At 46.7% G+C, this 16,257-nt stretch overlaps 1 protein-coding gene across 2 annotated transcripts in view; it reads left to right on the top strand.

Annotated features, from left to right (window-relative positions):
- Nucleotides 1-15,972, top strand: part of LOC123754405 (uncharacterized) — a 30,044-nt gene extending 14,072 nt beyond the window's left edge. For both annotated transcript variants that reach the window (XM_045736789.2, XM_045736788.2), the window contains exons 3-5: nt 10,784-10,934; nt 11,623-11,705; nt 12,626-15,972. In XM_045736789.2, coding sequence (XP_045592745.1) covers nt 10,784-10,934; nt 11,623-11,705; nt 12,626-12,991 — 600 coding nt within the window. In that variant the 3' untranslated portion in view covers nt 12,992-15,972. The remainder of the gene's footprint in view (nt 1-10,783; nt 10,935-11,622; nt 11,706-12,625) is intronic.
- Nucleotides 15,973-16,257: the final 285 nt, after the last annotated feature.

The following is a 16,257-nucleotide window of genomic DNA, read 5'->3' as shown; positions in this document are numbered from 1 at the left end:
ATGGGTAGGGTGTAAGGAAGGTAATGGGTAGGGTGTAAGGAAGGTAATGGGTAGGGTGTAAGGAAGGTAATGGGTAGGGTGTAAGGAAGGTAATGGGTAGGGTGGCGAGGAAGGTAATGGGTAGGGTGTAAGGAAGGTAATGGGTAGGGTGTAAGGAAGGTAATGGGTAGGGTGTAAGGAAGGTAATGGGTAGGGTGTAAGGAAGGTAATGGGTAGGGTGTAAGGAAGGTAATGGGTAGGGTGTAAGGAAGGTAATGGGTAGGGTGTAAGGAAGGTAATGGGTAGGGTGGCGAGGAAGGTAATGGGTAGGGTGTAAGGAAGGTAATGGGTAGGGTGTAAGGAAGGTAATGGGTAGGGTGTAAGGAAGGTAATGGGTAGGGTGTAAGGAAGGTAATGGGTAGGGTGTAAGGAAGGTAATGGGTAGGGTGTAAGGAAGGTAATGGGTAGGGTGTAAGGAAGGTAATGGGTAGGGTGTAAGGAAGGTAATGGGTAGGGTGGCGAGGAAGGTAATGGGTAGGGTGTAAGGAAGGTAATGGGTAGGGTGTAAGGAAGGTAATGGGTAGGGTGTAAGGAAGGTAATGGGTAGGGTGTAAGGAAGGTAATGGGTAGGGTGTAAGGAAGGTAATGGGTAGGGTGTAAGGAAGGTAATGGGTAGGGTGTAAGGAAGGTAATGGGTAGGGTGTAAGGAAGGTAATGGGTAGGGTGTAAGGAAGGTAATGGGTAGGGTGTAAGGAAGGTAATGGGTAGGGTGTAAGGAAGGTAATGGGTAGGGTGTAAGGAAGGTAATGGGTAGGGTGTAATGAAGGTAATGGTGTAATGATCTGGGGCTCAGATCATTGGTTCTCCCTTCTCCCCTCTTTTCCCTCCCCTTCTCCCATCCTTTCCTTCTCCCTCTCCCTCTCCCCTCCCCTTGGCCGTCATTCGTCTCCTCCTCGCCCCCCCCCCTGTCGCCCATTTGTCAGGGTCAAGAGGTTGACCTGAGGGTAGGGTGGTCGTGGATACCTTGGCTTCTCCCACTCAATTCCCCACTCAAATGTTCCCTCTCATTCCCTCTCTTTCCTTCTCAGCAGCGGCCTTCCCCATACCAGGCAGAGTCAAATGTCCCTACTCCTATCTTAGAGGAGACAGGCTTGAACATAAATTATCAGTTTTGTAAACATTGCTCGCAGGTGCCTGGGCTCCATAGACGCGCCTTGTACCCCTTCTCTAGCTGGGGAGAGCTGACTCAATCTTCAGAAATTCATGTAGCTTTCCACGACAGATCAGTGAAGGTGATTGGCCTGAGATAAGGGCCAAGTCCTTATTGGCCCTAGAGAGCCAGACCTCAGGCCTACGTGTTAAATGGTTGGCCAGGGCCAAAATAATGGGTGGAGCCCTGGGGCTGTATTAGATGGTGGGAGGAGCAATCCTTCCCAGCAATAAGTTGGAAAAACTAAATTTCATCAGTGTGTCTTGGGAGTGTATTAGGAACAGGGCCGCAAGCCCGTATCCTCGGGGCTGAGGGCAGCCATCAACATCTTGGCCGTGGTGCGGGTATTTAAGGTATAGTGCACTTGAGTTTTGTGTCCTCGGTAAATATCCATTGTGCCTCTAGGGAAATAGAATAGGTGATGTGTTCAAATTGTCTTAATTTACATGTTTCATAAAATAAATTGTATAGCTTGTCCAGTGGTATTCACTTAACTCCCCTTTGATATATTTTGCTACTTTGTCATTTTTAGGTGTTGTATTGGAAGCCCCCAGGTTCTCCTAACAATTAATCGATACTAAAGTTGCCCTTGGATTTAAATTAGTAACGTAAATTACACAAACTAATTTTCCAAAATTTATTTCTGAAGTTCATATTACCCGGAGTCCCATGGTTACTGATTCCTTGCCTTCCTGGGGGATCGGTGACAGACACATTCAGGTATGGTTGGTCGGGAAGGTGGTGGCAGTGCTTTAATGGTTTTTATTTTATAATTAGTAATAAGCGAATAACCCTTGTCCTTGGTGTATCTTCCTCATTTAATATTCCTCTTATATACGTGGCAGTCCAGTGAGGGGTCATGCTGGACTGTAACAGCGTTAAGCTGGGGTATTGAGTGAAGAGAGACGGAGAATTACAACAGAGAGCGTATATTACGATTATGAGAGATCACAAGATAACAGGATTAATACTGGGGAACATTGGGTTATTACAATAGAGGCCGCGGTTATTACGACAGAGGGTAAGCGGCCATTACAATGGGTAGGGTGTAAGGAAGGTAATGGGTAGGGTGTAAGGAAGGTAATGGGTAGGGTGTAAGGAAGGTAATGGGTAGGGTGTAAGGAAGGTAATGGGTAGGGTGTAAGGAAGGTAATGGGTAGGGTGTAAGGAAGGTAATGGGTAGGGTGGCGAGGAAGGTAATGGGTAGGGTGTAAGGAAGGTAATGTAAGTAATTAGCAAAGAAGGCACCAAACCGGGAAGGCTATGTAGCAAGAAGGTAATAGAAAGGGTAATGGAGAAGGCAATGGGAAACATGGTGGGGGGGAACCAACATTTGCCAGACCTTCCTCAAATTACTCGAATTACATTAAAAAAACAAAAAAGCGAAAGATACTTGAACCAGATTACCGCTCGCCGCTACAGCCTAATGAACAGCGTGTTTGTTGTTGTTGGCTCAGTTGGTTGCGTTCTGAGCTCAGTTGGTTGCGTTCTGAGCTCAGTTGGTTGCGTTCTGAGCTCAGTTGGTTGCGATCTGAGCTCAGTTGGTTGCGTTCTGAGCTCAGTTGGTTGCGATCTGAGCTCAGTTGGTTGCGTTCTGAGCTCAGTTGGTTGCGTTCTGAGCTCAGTTGGTTGCGTTCTGAGCTCAGTTGGTTGCGTTCTGAGCTCAGTTGGTTGCGTTCTGAGCTCAGTTGGTTGCGTTCTGAGCTCAGTTGGTTGCGTTCTGAGCTCAGTTGGTTGCGTTGGTTGGTTGTTGGTTGCATTCCCTCAGCAACCACTTCCCCGCGAGCGCGAACACGGCCGCGGGTGATTAGTACCAGCGAGCCTAACAATGCCTCGTAGAATGGTTAACAGTCAAGGGGCGTCCTCGGCTGCCCAAGATAATGTGTATCTAAGAATCGGAGCACTAAACGCCTGAATTAATTTCCAGCTAAACAAAAATAAACTAAATTTTTCGAATCCTCCAAAATCCTATCGTCTACTCCCAGAATGTATGTATATATATGTGTATATGTGTGTATATTTATATATATGCTTGTTAGAATTGTATTTCGCCTTTAATAAACGCATATTGATTGTACTCTGTGGTTGAGTACTCAATGACCCTGTAAGACACATGAAAAAAAAGAGTATGAATGCTCATGGTTATCACTATAAGAACACGTCAATTACCTGTCGCTGAGTGCTTAATAACCCCACTGCACTATATGAGGGAGAACAAATCACTAACATGGACAGAAAAAAATGTACATACGCTGGTAAGCATTATACATATGAATATATATGTACTGAATATATGCACTGAATATGTGTATGTGTATGTACTAAATAATTGTGTAACTATCTTCACAAGATTATTATTTGCTTAGCTAAATGAACTATGGGGGTTCAATTCCTGAACTCATTATGGGCCTCTGAAAACCTTTCCACCATCACCCACGGGATGGGTATGGGGTGCATAATAAATGACTAGCTTGTGTTAAGAAACAGCACAAATGTAACCCGCGGTTGGAAGCCATTTTTAACGGAATTTACCAATCCATTAAGATTGGGATATATATATAAGTAAACGTTGAACCGTTGAAAAACTTAATTTCTATTCATGGGCCTCAACACTTATTTTTTTTTATCATTAACACATTTAAGTACATCTGCATTTGTGCAGCTGCCCTAGACTACTTGCAGGGGAGTACAGTGTGTTAAAAAGCTAGCTACGTGGTGCTAAAAAAATCCCCATCACACAGGATGGTTAGTCATACAGAGGCATGTGATAAGTCTGTCAGTCTGCACTGACAGACTCTGGGTGCATTATGAGGATATCATCAACACAAGAGTGAATAAGGTAGCAGCGGTACTAGAAGTCCCCATCTCGCAGGATGGTTAGTCATACAGGGCCATATGTTTAGTAGCCTGTACTGGCAGAGTCTGGGTGCAATATGAGGATATCCTCAAAAACACGAGAGTGAATAAAGTAATCCAGGTACCTCATGCCAACGGTACGTCGTCACCCTCTTTCATCCAGGTGGTACGTCACACCCTCCCTCATCCAGGTGGTTCGTCACACCCTCCCTCATCCAGGTGGTACGTCACACCCTCCCTCATCCAGATGGCTTCTTTCCACCTCCTCGTTTATCAATGATCTTTTTCCGCCCGTCCTCCAGGGCCAGAGGGGGGGGGGGGTGATGGGGTCACGACACAAACATCACTGAACAAGGGACCTGTTGTGTCTAGCATCGTAAGCTCTTTTATTTAATGAGGTATAAGACTCGAACACAGAGACGCCTCTATGGCGACCATACCAGCTCTGAGGAGCCCAAACAGTCGTCATTCGCTGCTGATGACTCTTTGGGGGGGGGGAGCTGGGATGATGAGGGATGGGATGCTTGGGTAGGGACGGGTAGGGACCCCACATAGGGGGGGGAAGGGGCCCCAAAGAAAGGGGGGGAGGTATCACAGGAAGAGGGGAAGAAGGAACTCGAGGACGGAGAGGGGAAGATGGGTGACCCCTCACCGTAAGGAGTGGCAATAAGGCGCAACAGGTTGCAGAATCTGTGGTGAGAGTGACGGACACCGCCTTGACCACTATCTACGTGAATGTGAACACCTGAGAGACATTAGAAATATGTGTAGAATAATAAACCCCACATTATTTGAGTTAGGAAAACACTATTTGTCAAATATTGATACAGTACTTAAAAGATTCCCTCATTTTGCACCCGCAAGATAACGTAAGCTTTTAAGGGTTGATAGATGTTAATCTTCTTGTTTGAGGAGCTGTTCACTTGAGACAGTTACGCAAGTCCCAGCTGTGTCTGGGTACAAGTGACAGGATGAACAACCCAGCGGGTTTTCTTCCTATTGGGGAGTGTTGTACATGCTGCTATGGCGGTGTGTACACTCACAAGATGAGTGGCGCTGCCCAATAAACTCGCCCCTCGGGGCAAAATTTAAATTTAAGGTTAAGAACTGAGAAAAGACAATGGTATACATTGTGCATGATTACAATGGTGAAAGATACAGCAGTATACGTTGTGTGAGATTACAATGTATTTATTTCAGAAAGTGTAACAGAAATTAGTACATCAAAACAATAAACAAACAAGGCCTGTAACGAAGCAGAGATGCAGCCTTCCTAACGGTGCTGTTGGCTGTCTTATCAAACGACCCACCTATACGACCAGGCTTGAACTGTTGGTGTTACACTGATGGCTGCTGATGTCTGACCAGCGAGCTCCAATCATCCTCTCAGACGTAAGAGTATAAGGCAATTACAAAAGATCGACTGGCCCATATGAGCATGTCCATGCATTTTCTTGTTGTTTTACCAGGAAGGTTGAGTATAACTGGGCAGCGTCAGTCATCCTGTGAGTGAATATACTGCCACAGAAGCATGTACAAACCCCATCCCAGCAGTAAGGACACGCGATGGGTTGTTCATCCTGTCACTTGTACCCAGATGCAGCTGGAACTTGTGGAGGGGGGGGGGGGGGGTAGAAATAGCCTAAGCTACTCTATCCCTTTGAGATGTATTTTTTCTTGTCTCAATAAACATACTTGAACTTGCTGGAACTTGCTTAACTGTCACGAGTACACAGCTCATCGAACAAGAAGCAAGCCAATTATTAAAGTATCAACAATTATTAAAATATCAAAATTTGACCAATAGTGTCTCCCTGACTCAAGCAATGTGCGATATACTGCCCATCCTCTTCTTCAAGGCTCAAGGGTCCCTACAAACACAACCAGAGGTGGTACTCCCCCTTTATATATTTGTTTTACTACCCGTATTTCTGACCGTTGTTGCGTAACACACACGCTGCAACCTTCACTCTGCGTCCCCAAGCGTAGCGGGTGGGCTTGTCGTGGCTGCTGGGCCGTAGCTGTGAGGTATAAAGGGAGCTCCTGTTCTGCCTTTTTTTTTGGTTGGGCAAGGGGGAATGTATAGATGGGAGCTGCCTCGTGTGGGTCAGTGGGTCTTCTGCAGTTTCCTCTATTCCTATGTTCTTAAGAATACCATTAAATGTTTTCGGAACAGAAGCAAATAGAAATAATCCCGTTGGTACATTGTACACAAATGGCTTTCAGGTCAAAGGGCAGCAACGGTGACAACAATATCCAGGAGCATTTAAAAGCAATAGAGTTCACATGGGTAAACCTAACTATAGAGGGACAGGAACCAAATGACTCCTTTACAAACATAAACTTTGGGATGAAGTATATATATACCTCACAAGAACTCCCTCACGGAAAGAATTTCAGGAATCAAAAGCCCAGATATCTCCCCCACAGTGTCCATTGGAGTTAAGAGCCAAAATAACTCTCTACAAAGAGTCACTTGAGGATAGCTGGCCAGGAACTAAGATAACTCTGACTAATTTCCCCGTGGGACGGAGAGGAGGTTCTTGTCATGACTGGAAGGTGATCCCAGAAGGTTAGGAGGCAGAAGCAAGCTCGGCGCCTGACTACAGAGTCAGGTGACGCTGGGGGCGGGGTGACGCTGTGGGCGGAGTGACGCTGGGGGCGGGGTGACGCTGGGGGCGGGGTGACGCTGGGGGCGGGGTGACGCTGTGGGCGGGGTGACGCTGGGGGCGGAGTGACGCTGGGGGCAGGGTGACGCTGGGGGCGGAGTGACGCTGTGGGCGGAGTGACGCTGGGAGCGGAGTGACGCTGGGGGCGGGGTGACGCTGGGGGCGGGGTGACGCTGGGGGCGGGGTGACGCTGTGGGCGGGGTGACGCTGGGGGCGGAGTGACGCTGGGGGCAGGGTGACGCTGGGGGCGGAGTGACGCTGTGGGCGGAGTGACGCTGTGGGCGGAGTGACGCTGGGGGCGGAGTGACGCTGTGGGCGGGGTGACGCTGGGGGCAGGGTGACGCTGGGAGCGGAGTGACGCTGGGGGCGGGGTGACGCTGGGGGCGGGGTGACGCTGGGGGCGGAGTGACGCTGTGGGCGGGGTGACGCTGGGGGCGGGGTGACGCTGGGGGCGGAGTGACGCTGTGGGCGGGGTGACGCTGGGGGCGGGGTGACGCTGGGGGCGGAGTGACGCTGGGGGCGGAGTGACACTGGGGGCGGGGTGACGCTGTGGGCGGAGTGACGCTGGGGGCGGAGTGACGCTGGGGGCGGAGTGACGCTGGGAGCGGAGTGACGCTGGGGGCGGGGTGACGCTGTGGGCGGGGTGACGCTGGGGGCGGAGTGACGCTGGGAGCGGAGTGACGCTGTGGGCGGGGTGACGCTGTGGGCGGAGTGACGCTGGGGGCGGGGTGACGCTGGGGGCGGAGTGACGCTGTGGGCGGAGTGACGCTGTGGGCGGGGTGACCCTGGGGGCGGAGTGACGCTGTGGGCGGAGTGACGCTGTGGGCGGGGTGACGCTGGGGGCGGAGTGACGCTGGGGGCGGAGTGACGCTGGGGGCGGAGTGACGCTGGGAGCGGGGTGACGCTGGGAGTGGAGTGACGCTAGGAGCGGAGTGACGCTGGGAGCGGGGTGACGCTGGGAGCGGGGTGACGCTGGGAGCGGAGTGACGCTGTGGGCGGGGTGACGCTGTGGGCGGGGTGACGCTGTGGGCGGGGTGACGCTGGGGGCGGAGTGACGCTGTGGGTGGGGGTGACCTTGGGAGAGAAGGCAAGAGACACGGAGAACCTGGATGATAGCAATAGCCTAAGCTACCTTAATCCTTGTATCACATTATCTCCCTGAACTTAGGTGATGTTCAAGACGCACCTTAAAGAGCCCATCCTCGCATGCATTGCAATCTTCTGATTAAAGAACAAATCCACAGAAGCCGTGATAAGGGTTCGAACTTATGCTCTGGGTGTTCCTAGATGCCTCGAACCCTCTAGTCATAAGGGTTCGAACCCTCATGACGGCTCCTGTGGATTTCTTCACGGATATATCGCAGTAACGTGATTTTCTCTGAATCTTCTGATTGGTCTGATGTTCACACCTACACTTAAAGTCACACACGAATGCATTCACTTTATCAGAGGCCACTTAAACTTGGCCACAAGTATAAACTTGATAGTTAGGAAATGCAACTTATGAATGGGTGATGTATATAATGGAGTAGCAGATCTACAGGATATAATCGAACTCTAGTCAGCTTAGAGAGCGGGATGCTTCCAGCTGGATACTTGCATATTATTAAGGCATTACTGTCACAAGGAGATGTCTTGCAGACAACCATTTTAAATCCTATTGAAATCAGCTTTGTTACATGAGCTGTGTGTTCAGAAGGGTTTTGATTCAAGCTGGGCGCCTAAATATGTTCATGTACAAATGCTGAGGGTGTGCAAGTTTCTATGATTTCATGGTATAAAATACCATGAAATAGTTTAGATAGCGAATATAACATATTTTATATTAGTTATCTTTCGAGCTGTTTTTTCATCAATTCAAATTTTTAAGATGCATGTTTTGCCATTATGTCTCAACGCTTTAATTATAAATTAATTTTTTGCGGCTGTACACCTGTTCACTCCAGCCACAACTTAAAGTTTTATAAATCACTTAAAAATAAAACTTCAAAATCAAAATCCAGATAGAGCTAAACCGGAATACCCAGTGATAATGAGAAACAAGAGACGAATTGTTGCTGTTATGGGTATGTGGCGAGGCTGGGTTATGGGTATGTGGCGAGGCTGGGTTATGGGTATGTGGCGAGGCTGGGTTATGGGCATGTGGCGAGGCTGGGTTATGGGCATGTGGCGAGGCTGGGTTATGGGTATGTGGCGAGGATAAGTTATGGGTATGTGGCGAGACTGGGTTACGGGTATGTGGCGAGGCTGGGTTATGGGTATGTGGCGAGGCTGGGTTATGGGTATGTGGCGAGGCTGGGTTATGGGTATGTGGCGAGGCTAAGTTATGGGTATGTGGCGAGGCTAAGTTATGGGTATATGGTGAGGCTGGATTATGGGTATATGACGAGGCTGGGTTATGGGTATGTGGCGAGGCTGGGTTATGGGTATGTGGCGAGGCTAAGTTATGGGTATATGGTGAGGCTGGATTATGGGTATATGGCGAGACTGGGTTAGGAGTATGTGGCGAGGTTGGGTTATGGGTATGTGGCGAGGCTGGGTTAGAAGGGCAGGAGAAGCATGAAAAACAATGTGGAGGTGTAGATGAGAAAACCAGTGAAGGAGGAGGAGGAGGAGGAGGAGAAGGGAATGGTTAGAGAGATGGGTGAGCTAGCAATGGAAACTAAGCCTCAAACTACATAAATACTAACCAAAACTTCTAAACCTTCCCCTCAATAAACAAAAATAAATCAATAAATAACAAAATGAAAATTTACCCTTAAATAAAACCTCCTAACATGTATCAAGGCATCTGAGAGTAACACACAGAGATCCCACTAACGCGATGCAACAAATGAACAAATCCACAAGGGCCGTGACGAGGATTCGAACCTGCGTCCGGGAGCATCCCAGACACTGCCTTAATCGACTGAGCTATGACAGGGTTAAAAGAGCTGGGATGCTTCCGGACGCAGGTTCGAATCCTCGTCACGGCCCTTGTGGATTTGTTCACCTGAGAGTATATATGTGAACGCTACAAAACATTTATCTATCGATACCCCATATATGCTAAAATACCAACCCATCTCCCTGTTTAGTACTTTCTGTAACCATGTAAGTCGTACATATATTAAGATAATGGACAATTATATTCCTAGTATAGCACATATATGTACTATATTAGGCCTCAGATAGCGTGTATAAGGCTTGGTCCTATTAACCTGATAACTCTGACCTGGTCCACCACTCTAAGTCATGCAGTTACACTAACTTATGATGCTCCTATTTTGCACAGAATACCTATCACCTGAAATGATGAACACGATTTTTTCTTAAAATTAACACACAAGAAAAAAATATAACTCCACTGCAGTCTTAGCAATGTGGGGGGAAAAGCGAAAACCTCACCTTAGTTAACTAAGGTGAGTTTGGAATTCTAAGTCACTAGAGGAGTAGGCATGAAAAGGTTTTACCTTACCACTCTTCCTTTGAGAGTTGACAGTATTGTTATACACGCCCAGATAATAATTGTCTGTTATGCTGTGTGTGTGTTTTTGCCTTCTGCCTGAGGCACACCGCACCAGGAGTCGGGGGCCTGGCGAGGCTCAGAAGGTAAGGCTCGTTATTCTTAACGCACTTAGCACGTTATTGCAGTCTCTTCGGTTTCCCCTATAACACGGTGGAGATCAGAGAGTTTCAAGTCCCTCAAAGTTACCAGTTTGAGTTGGTGGCCCAATAAGTTCCCAGAAAGTTCTTATAGTGGCTTAAATAACCCTTCCAACGTCGATAAGCCCAAAAGCAAATCAATAACCGGGCCCGAGCAACACCCGCCCAGTATCCTGCAGACCTGAACAACACTAAACATGTGCAAACTGGATTGGGTATCAGTTTGCTGCCTTCGTTGTCCTTGTAAACGTGCGTGGACTTCAATTTGTGTTTTCTCTTGTTAATTACCTTAAACTTATTTTTCTTTAAAGCACATCGTGGTCCATTGGGTAATGCGTGGGTCTGGGGGGTGACCTAAGATGCTGGGTCGTTCCGCCGCCCAGCTTCAAAGAATTTCTCAACACTTAATTTTCTCTTGCGGCAGGTGTGTGCGAGCGTGCTGACGGTCGGGTACGGGGCGGTGGCGGTGACCCTGGAGGAACACGTCACCGCCTGCAGGCAAGGTCACGCCCGCGACCTGCTGGGGCTCCTGCCCTCCTGTCATGACCTCTCCGACACCGCTACGCTGCTGGCAGGTCAGTTGGGCCAGCTGGGAGGGGAATGTATGGGAGTCAGTAGCACGAGGAAGAGGAGTCTGGTGGATAAGGAAGTGAGAGAAGGTGTAGATGAGAATAGACTGAATGGGAGAAGAGAGAGAGTGGGAATGCTTAAGGGGGGTAATAACGGGAGGCTGATGCTATAATGTCGGATACACAAATGCAAAAACCCCCAGTAAGAATAAAAAGAGTCTGACCACTTTCGTGTTCTTCAACACACCCTCGAAGACCGACCGTGAAACATTAAAGCAGATTAGTAGATATATATACACGGTATTTAATATTTCACCGTGTCTCTGAAGTTGTATTAAAGAACACAATAACACTCGGCTATTTTCTTAATGTGTGTGTGTGTGTTATCTTTTGAAAGATTTTCCCAAGGAACACCACGAGGAGATAGCAGTAAAACATGCTCACTAAGTCAAATAATGCTAGATCATCATTTCCTCTCTTCTTAGTGAAGCTTGTGAAGAAACCCACAAACAAAATTGTCTCTTGGGTCTATTGACTTAACTCTCTGTGTTCCCCTCTATGAGAATCTTTAAACTTTGTTATTGCTAATTGGCCAAAATATCACTGACCATCATGCCCCATACAATTCTTACTGGACGTGTTTGGCATTGCCTGTATCCCCATAATCAGTAACAGGTTCCGATCTTCCCCACAGCTCGAATCTTCGTATACATCCAGGTGAGCGTGTGGGTGCTCTTCCTCGGCTTCTCCATCCTCCTGATTGTTGGTGCCGTCAAGGTAAGACAAACATGAACGCAGTGTTTGCCCTCGGCTAACAGAACATAGAGAAGCCAAGCACGGGCTTCCAGCTCTGACAGGATCTATACATACCCAATAATGCACAGCATGCACTTTGTGGTATACCTCACTGGCTACCCAAACCCAATAATAGACAACATACAACATGCACTTCTCGACACATAACCACACTGGCTACCTTAATGTGTAATAGATAGCCTACATCTATGGAGAACTATTACAATGTACACCTTTGATCAAGTAATGTGTTTACAGATGCACCAACAACTCTTTATGTTCCACAAAGTGGTTATTTTGTAGGCAATATGGTGGCCAAATGTAATGATTGTCCAGATCATTAAAAATAGGATTTCATTCATTCTTTTTGCAATCAATTCTCTTCTTTTTCTTGACAAATAGAGGGCAAAGCTTGATTTCAATCAATTACATTTATTAAAATATTGCCTTTAAAACAGGCTGCATTAATTCCTGTTACACCGTTCTAGTCTACTTTGTCTCCGTTGTACCGGATTATTTAATTTAGATTTATTCATAAATTTATTTCGCAGAAGATTTAGTCGTAACATTTTCTTCTTGCATACGACTTATAACTCCTGGTGGACGTCATGTGTACGTGTACACATAAGAAATGGTGACGCACTATCTTGTAACTACAAACACAATGATCCAGCACCACGCGTGAAGACGGCATATGAAGCATAACAATTGTTCCTTATCGAGTTTACAGGCGCAGACGTAATCACCCTCACTGCCAGGTTAAAACCGTTGGATAGTGTGTTGAGGAATTAATGGTAATGTTTACACGACTGAAGCCAAATGTTATGAGTGTATCTATTGCATGTTTATCTTGCAGCCCTTAGTGGAGTGTACTACAAATATACTCTTTTTTGGTTGGACAGGAGCGCGGAGGGCTGCTGGTGCCGTGGTTGGTGCTGTCTGTGGTGGTGATGGCGGCGGTGGTGTGGTCGGGCGTCCGAGCCGCCCTCCAGCACCGCACTCTCGACCTCCTCGCTTCTGTTCTGGCCGTCGCCGTCTGCACCTACTGCTGCCTCGTCGTCCGCTCCTACTCCAGACTCATCAAGAAGGAAGCTCTAATCCCCGTGCTCGTGCCTTCAACATTCACGCACACCCGCATGCTCTGTGAGAACCCCTACGCCCACACGGGGGAGAGGCGGGAGCTGCCGCCTGCATACACAGCGTACCCCCGCCCACCCACACCCGACAAGAAGGGCCCCCCGCCCACTGGCCTGGGTTTCAAGATATGATGACATGGCACAGTTGTTCATGAAGCCAAGAACAATAACATTAACGCATGGAATAATAATTCGATACTGTTATAAAACATCACTTTTGAACATTTTCACAATGAACATATTGGATTATTTTTTTTGTTTTAAAACTAATAGGAAACAGCATTAAAAGCTCTGAAAGTTTGAATGATATTTTTTGCTTTTATATAGTAATCTAGCTATAGATGAATTATCAGGCTTTTCACATGGGATAATACTGAATGCCTCTTCCGTATACAGTTTGTGTCAAAGTATGCATACTTATAGTTGCTTCTTATCGTATCCTGGTAGGACAGGAGAGGACAAGGGTAAATGCCATTGTAAGTAGCGATAAGACATAACTTGTAGATACCCAACCCACATACCTGAAAATATAGACGTGGCGACGTTTTGGTCCTCCTTTCTAATGGTCCAAGACGGTGTTGGGATCGAACTTCCTGCTGTGGAGCAGCAACCAACACATGCGTACTAGTAGAGATACCATTTATGTACCAACGAGGTCTTATTTCATATATTTTATGTCAGGAGTCAGTCAGCCAGCCCCCAGCCTGGCCCATCGTCGGGTGCGACACAAGTTCAAGTTCAAGTATGTTTATTGAGACAAGAAAGAGATAAATCTCAAAGGGGATAGAGTAGCTTAGGCTATTTCTACCCCCTAAGGATGCGACACATTATAAGGCTGGGCCCTGACCTTGACCAAGATCTAGAAATCTTTGGGAAAAATGAACCAAGGCAACTACCTCGTCTGTATTATCCAAAGACAAATATAGTATTATCCAAAGACAAATATATATTCCAACGGCATGTGCAACATATACACATGTTAATTCACTATACATGTCAATCCATTGCCGTCACTAGGCAGTAGGTCTTCTATGACGTATCAATAAAGACTTAACATTTCATATTTTTGCACTATTTCACGGTCTACAAAATTTCAGGAAACTTCCTCAGGCGCCTCCGTGAACGCCGGAGGAAACTCTCAAACGCCTAGTGCGTCGAGTCAACAAACTGTATTCCGGAGTGGAGCACTGCTTAGGTCGATTATGTCGTGAACTGCCAGCCGTCGATGGAGAGAGTGGAGCACTGCTTATGCCCAAATTTATCTGTGCACTTATTGTCTCGGTCGGCGACTCTGATTGGCTACCAGAATTCTAGCCACCAGACGAGCAGTGCTGGTCCAAACAACACCCGCGGCTGTTGTCCTGACTCCTTCTGTAATAGTTTAATACACTATAATTTTAAATCACAATTTTAATCTTAACTTGGTGCGACGAATTAACACGTCCTGATACTTCTCCCTAACAACGGACCGAAACGTCGTCGCTTCCTTTATTTTCAGATGAGTGGGTTGGGTTTAGCTACGTTTTTGTGTCTTGCTGTCTGCACATGCATTGTGCTGTGGAGCAGCGCAGGAGAAATTTACGAAGCCCGTCAGTGGAGTGTCTTGTGCTATAGCGAGACGCAAGAGAGGGCCTTGTGCCAGACAGCAAGACACAATAACGTTTTGCATACAGCAAAGCCAAGATAATTATAAATCAGCAACACCTGCAGGAGCGTATGACCCAATCTGTTCTTGCAACTACAATGTAAATTCACGGGCCACACTGAGTAGAGGTAGACAGAGGGCCACACTGAGTAGAGGTAGACGGAGGGCCACACTGAGTAGAGGTAGATGGAGGGGAAGTTGCAAGCGTGTCTGAGAAAGTTGATAGGGTACAGACGCTACAGATGTGAGCAGTGTAGACTCCACCGGTTGTGTGAGCGGCACAGGTACAATGTATTCAGCAGATCTCATAATCATAATAAAATTTTCATTTGACTGCAAAAAGTACAATAAATCTTGAAGCACATTGGGTTAAAGTGACAGATATTCGTGCCTGCTACACTCCCGTGTCCCAGCACACACTCCTGGCTGGCGTTAAGTGAAGTACACTACAATATTGGGTTACGCTGGTGTTGCTACAAGGAGAGACGAAGCTGTAGTAAGGACTTAATCAAGTCTGAACGTGGCTAGCAGAGTAGTTTTGACATAGTTAGTGTTGGAACATTTAGTCACTGTGGACTTCATAAAATATATACACTGTCTCATTTGACAAGTTGGTTCTGTCTCTATTGTAGTCGTACAGCCGTTGACAGTAGGTCTTAGTGTGAGACCTGTCGCCTGCATTGTTTGATGAAATGCAGTGTTGTTTTGAAAGGAATGTCACGTTAAAATATATTATATATATTTTTATATATTTTATAAATAGTTTGTCAGTAGACAGTACGTATATGATTAACAAAAGAAGGTCCCAAGTCGGGAAGACTTTTTAGCATTAGTAGACAGTAAATGATTGCCATGATCCGAATGCACTCAGTTGTGAACTCAACATATGTAGCGATTGGTCTATTTTCATAAGATTTCAATTTTATTCATATCTTACAGCCAGTTCCGCCTCTCTCTTGACACTCATGACGAGGACCATTATTACCATATAAGATCCTCGTCGTGAACCCTTAAGTGCCTATCTACGAAACCTGTACATCTTTCTATATATCATAGCAGCTTAATTTGCATTTCTGAAACGGTTTATGAGCTCCGAAGCCCTACGAGGCTGTCTATAACAATAATAACCTTGGATTACGAAGTTTCAAAGCTCCAGACTGTTTAATACATACAGATTAAGCTGCCATGGTTGAGGAAAGATATTGAGAGGTCGTAAGTGGACATTTAAATGCTTCATAAATCCTGGTTATGTTAAGCTTCTTTGAGGAAGGATGGTAACAATGGAGTCCCCAATTTACCAAGCGAGCCTCGACTCCATAACCACTCGACGAGGTTATCGAACACTGAAGTTATCGAACGATAACGAGGTTATCGAACAACTCTTTCCCACTCAAGAGTTGCAGACACACCGAAGAGAATGAACCGGGATGAGATTGTATATATTTTTAATAAAACATATATTCATACAGTCTCTTGTTTCCCATTTCCAATTTCCCATTAAAGTGGCAGCCTAAAACAATCCTCTTAGACAGCAAATGGGAAGACGCCGACAGGGGTCAAGAAATAGAAAGAAGAAAAGTCTCCACGCTCCACCCCTGAAGCTTGCAGGAGAAGCCCGCCGCTACGTTTTAATAGCATAGTAGACCTCCGGATCTCAGTCACTCCAGATGACCCTGAGGGTCGAGGGCTGACTGTGTGACGCTTTCACTCACACAAGCTCACATTACCACTGTTGCCCCCACCCCCCCCCCAC

This window comes from Procambarus clarkii, chromosome 18 (genome assembly GCF_040958095.1).
Source record: "Procambarus clarkii isolate CNS0578487 chromosome 18, FALCON_Pclarkii_2.0, whole genome shotgun sequence".
In the NCBI taxonomy this organism is placed as follows: Eukaryota; Metazoa; Arthropoda; class Malacostraca; order Decapoda; family Cambaridae; genus Procambarus; species Procambarus clarkii.
This window is presented reverse-complemented; position numbering and strand designations above follow the sequence as displayed.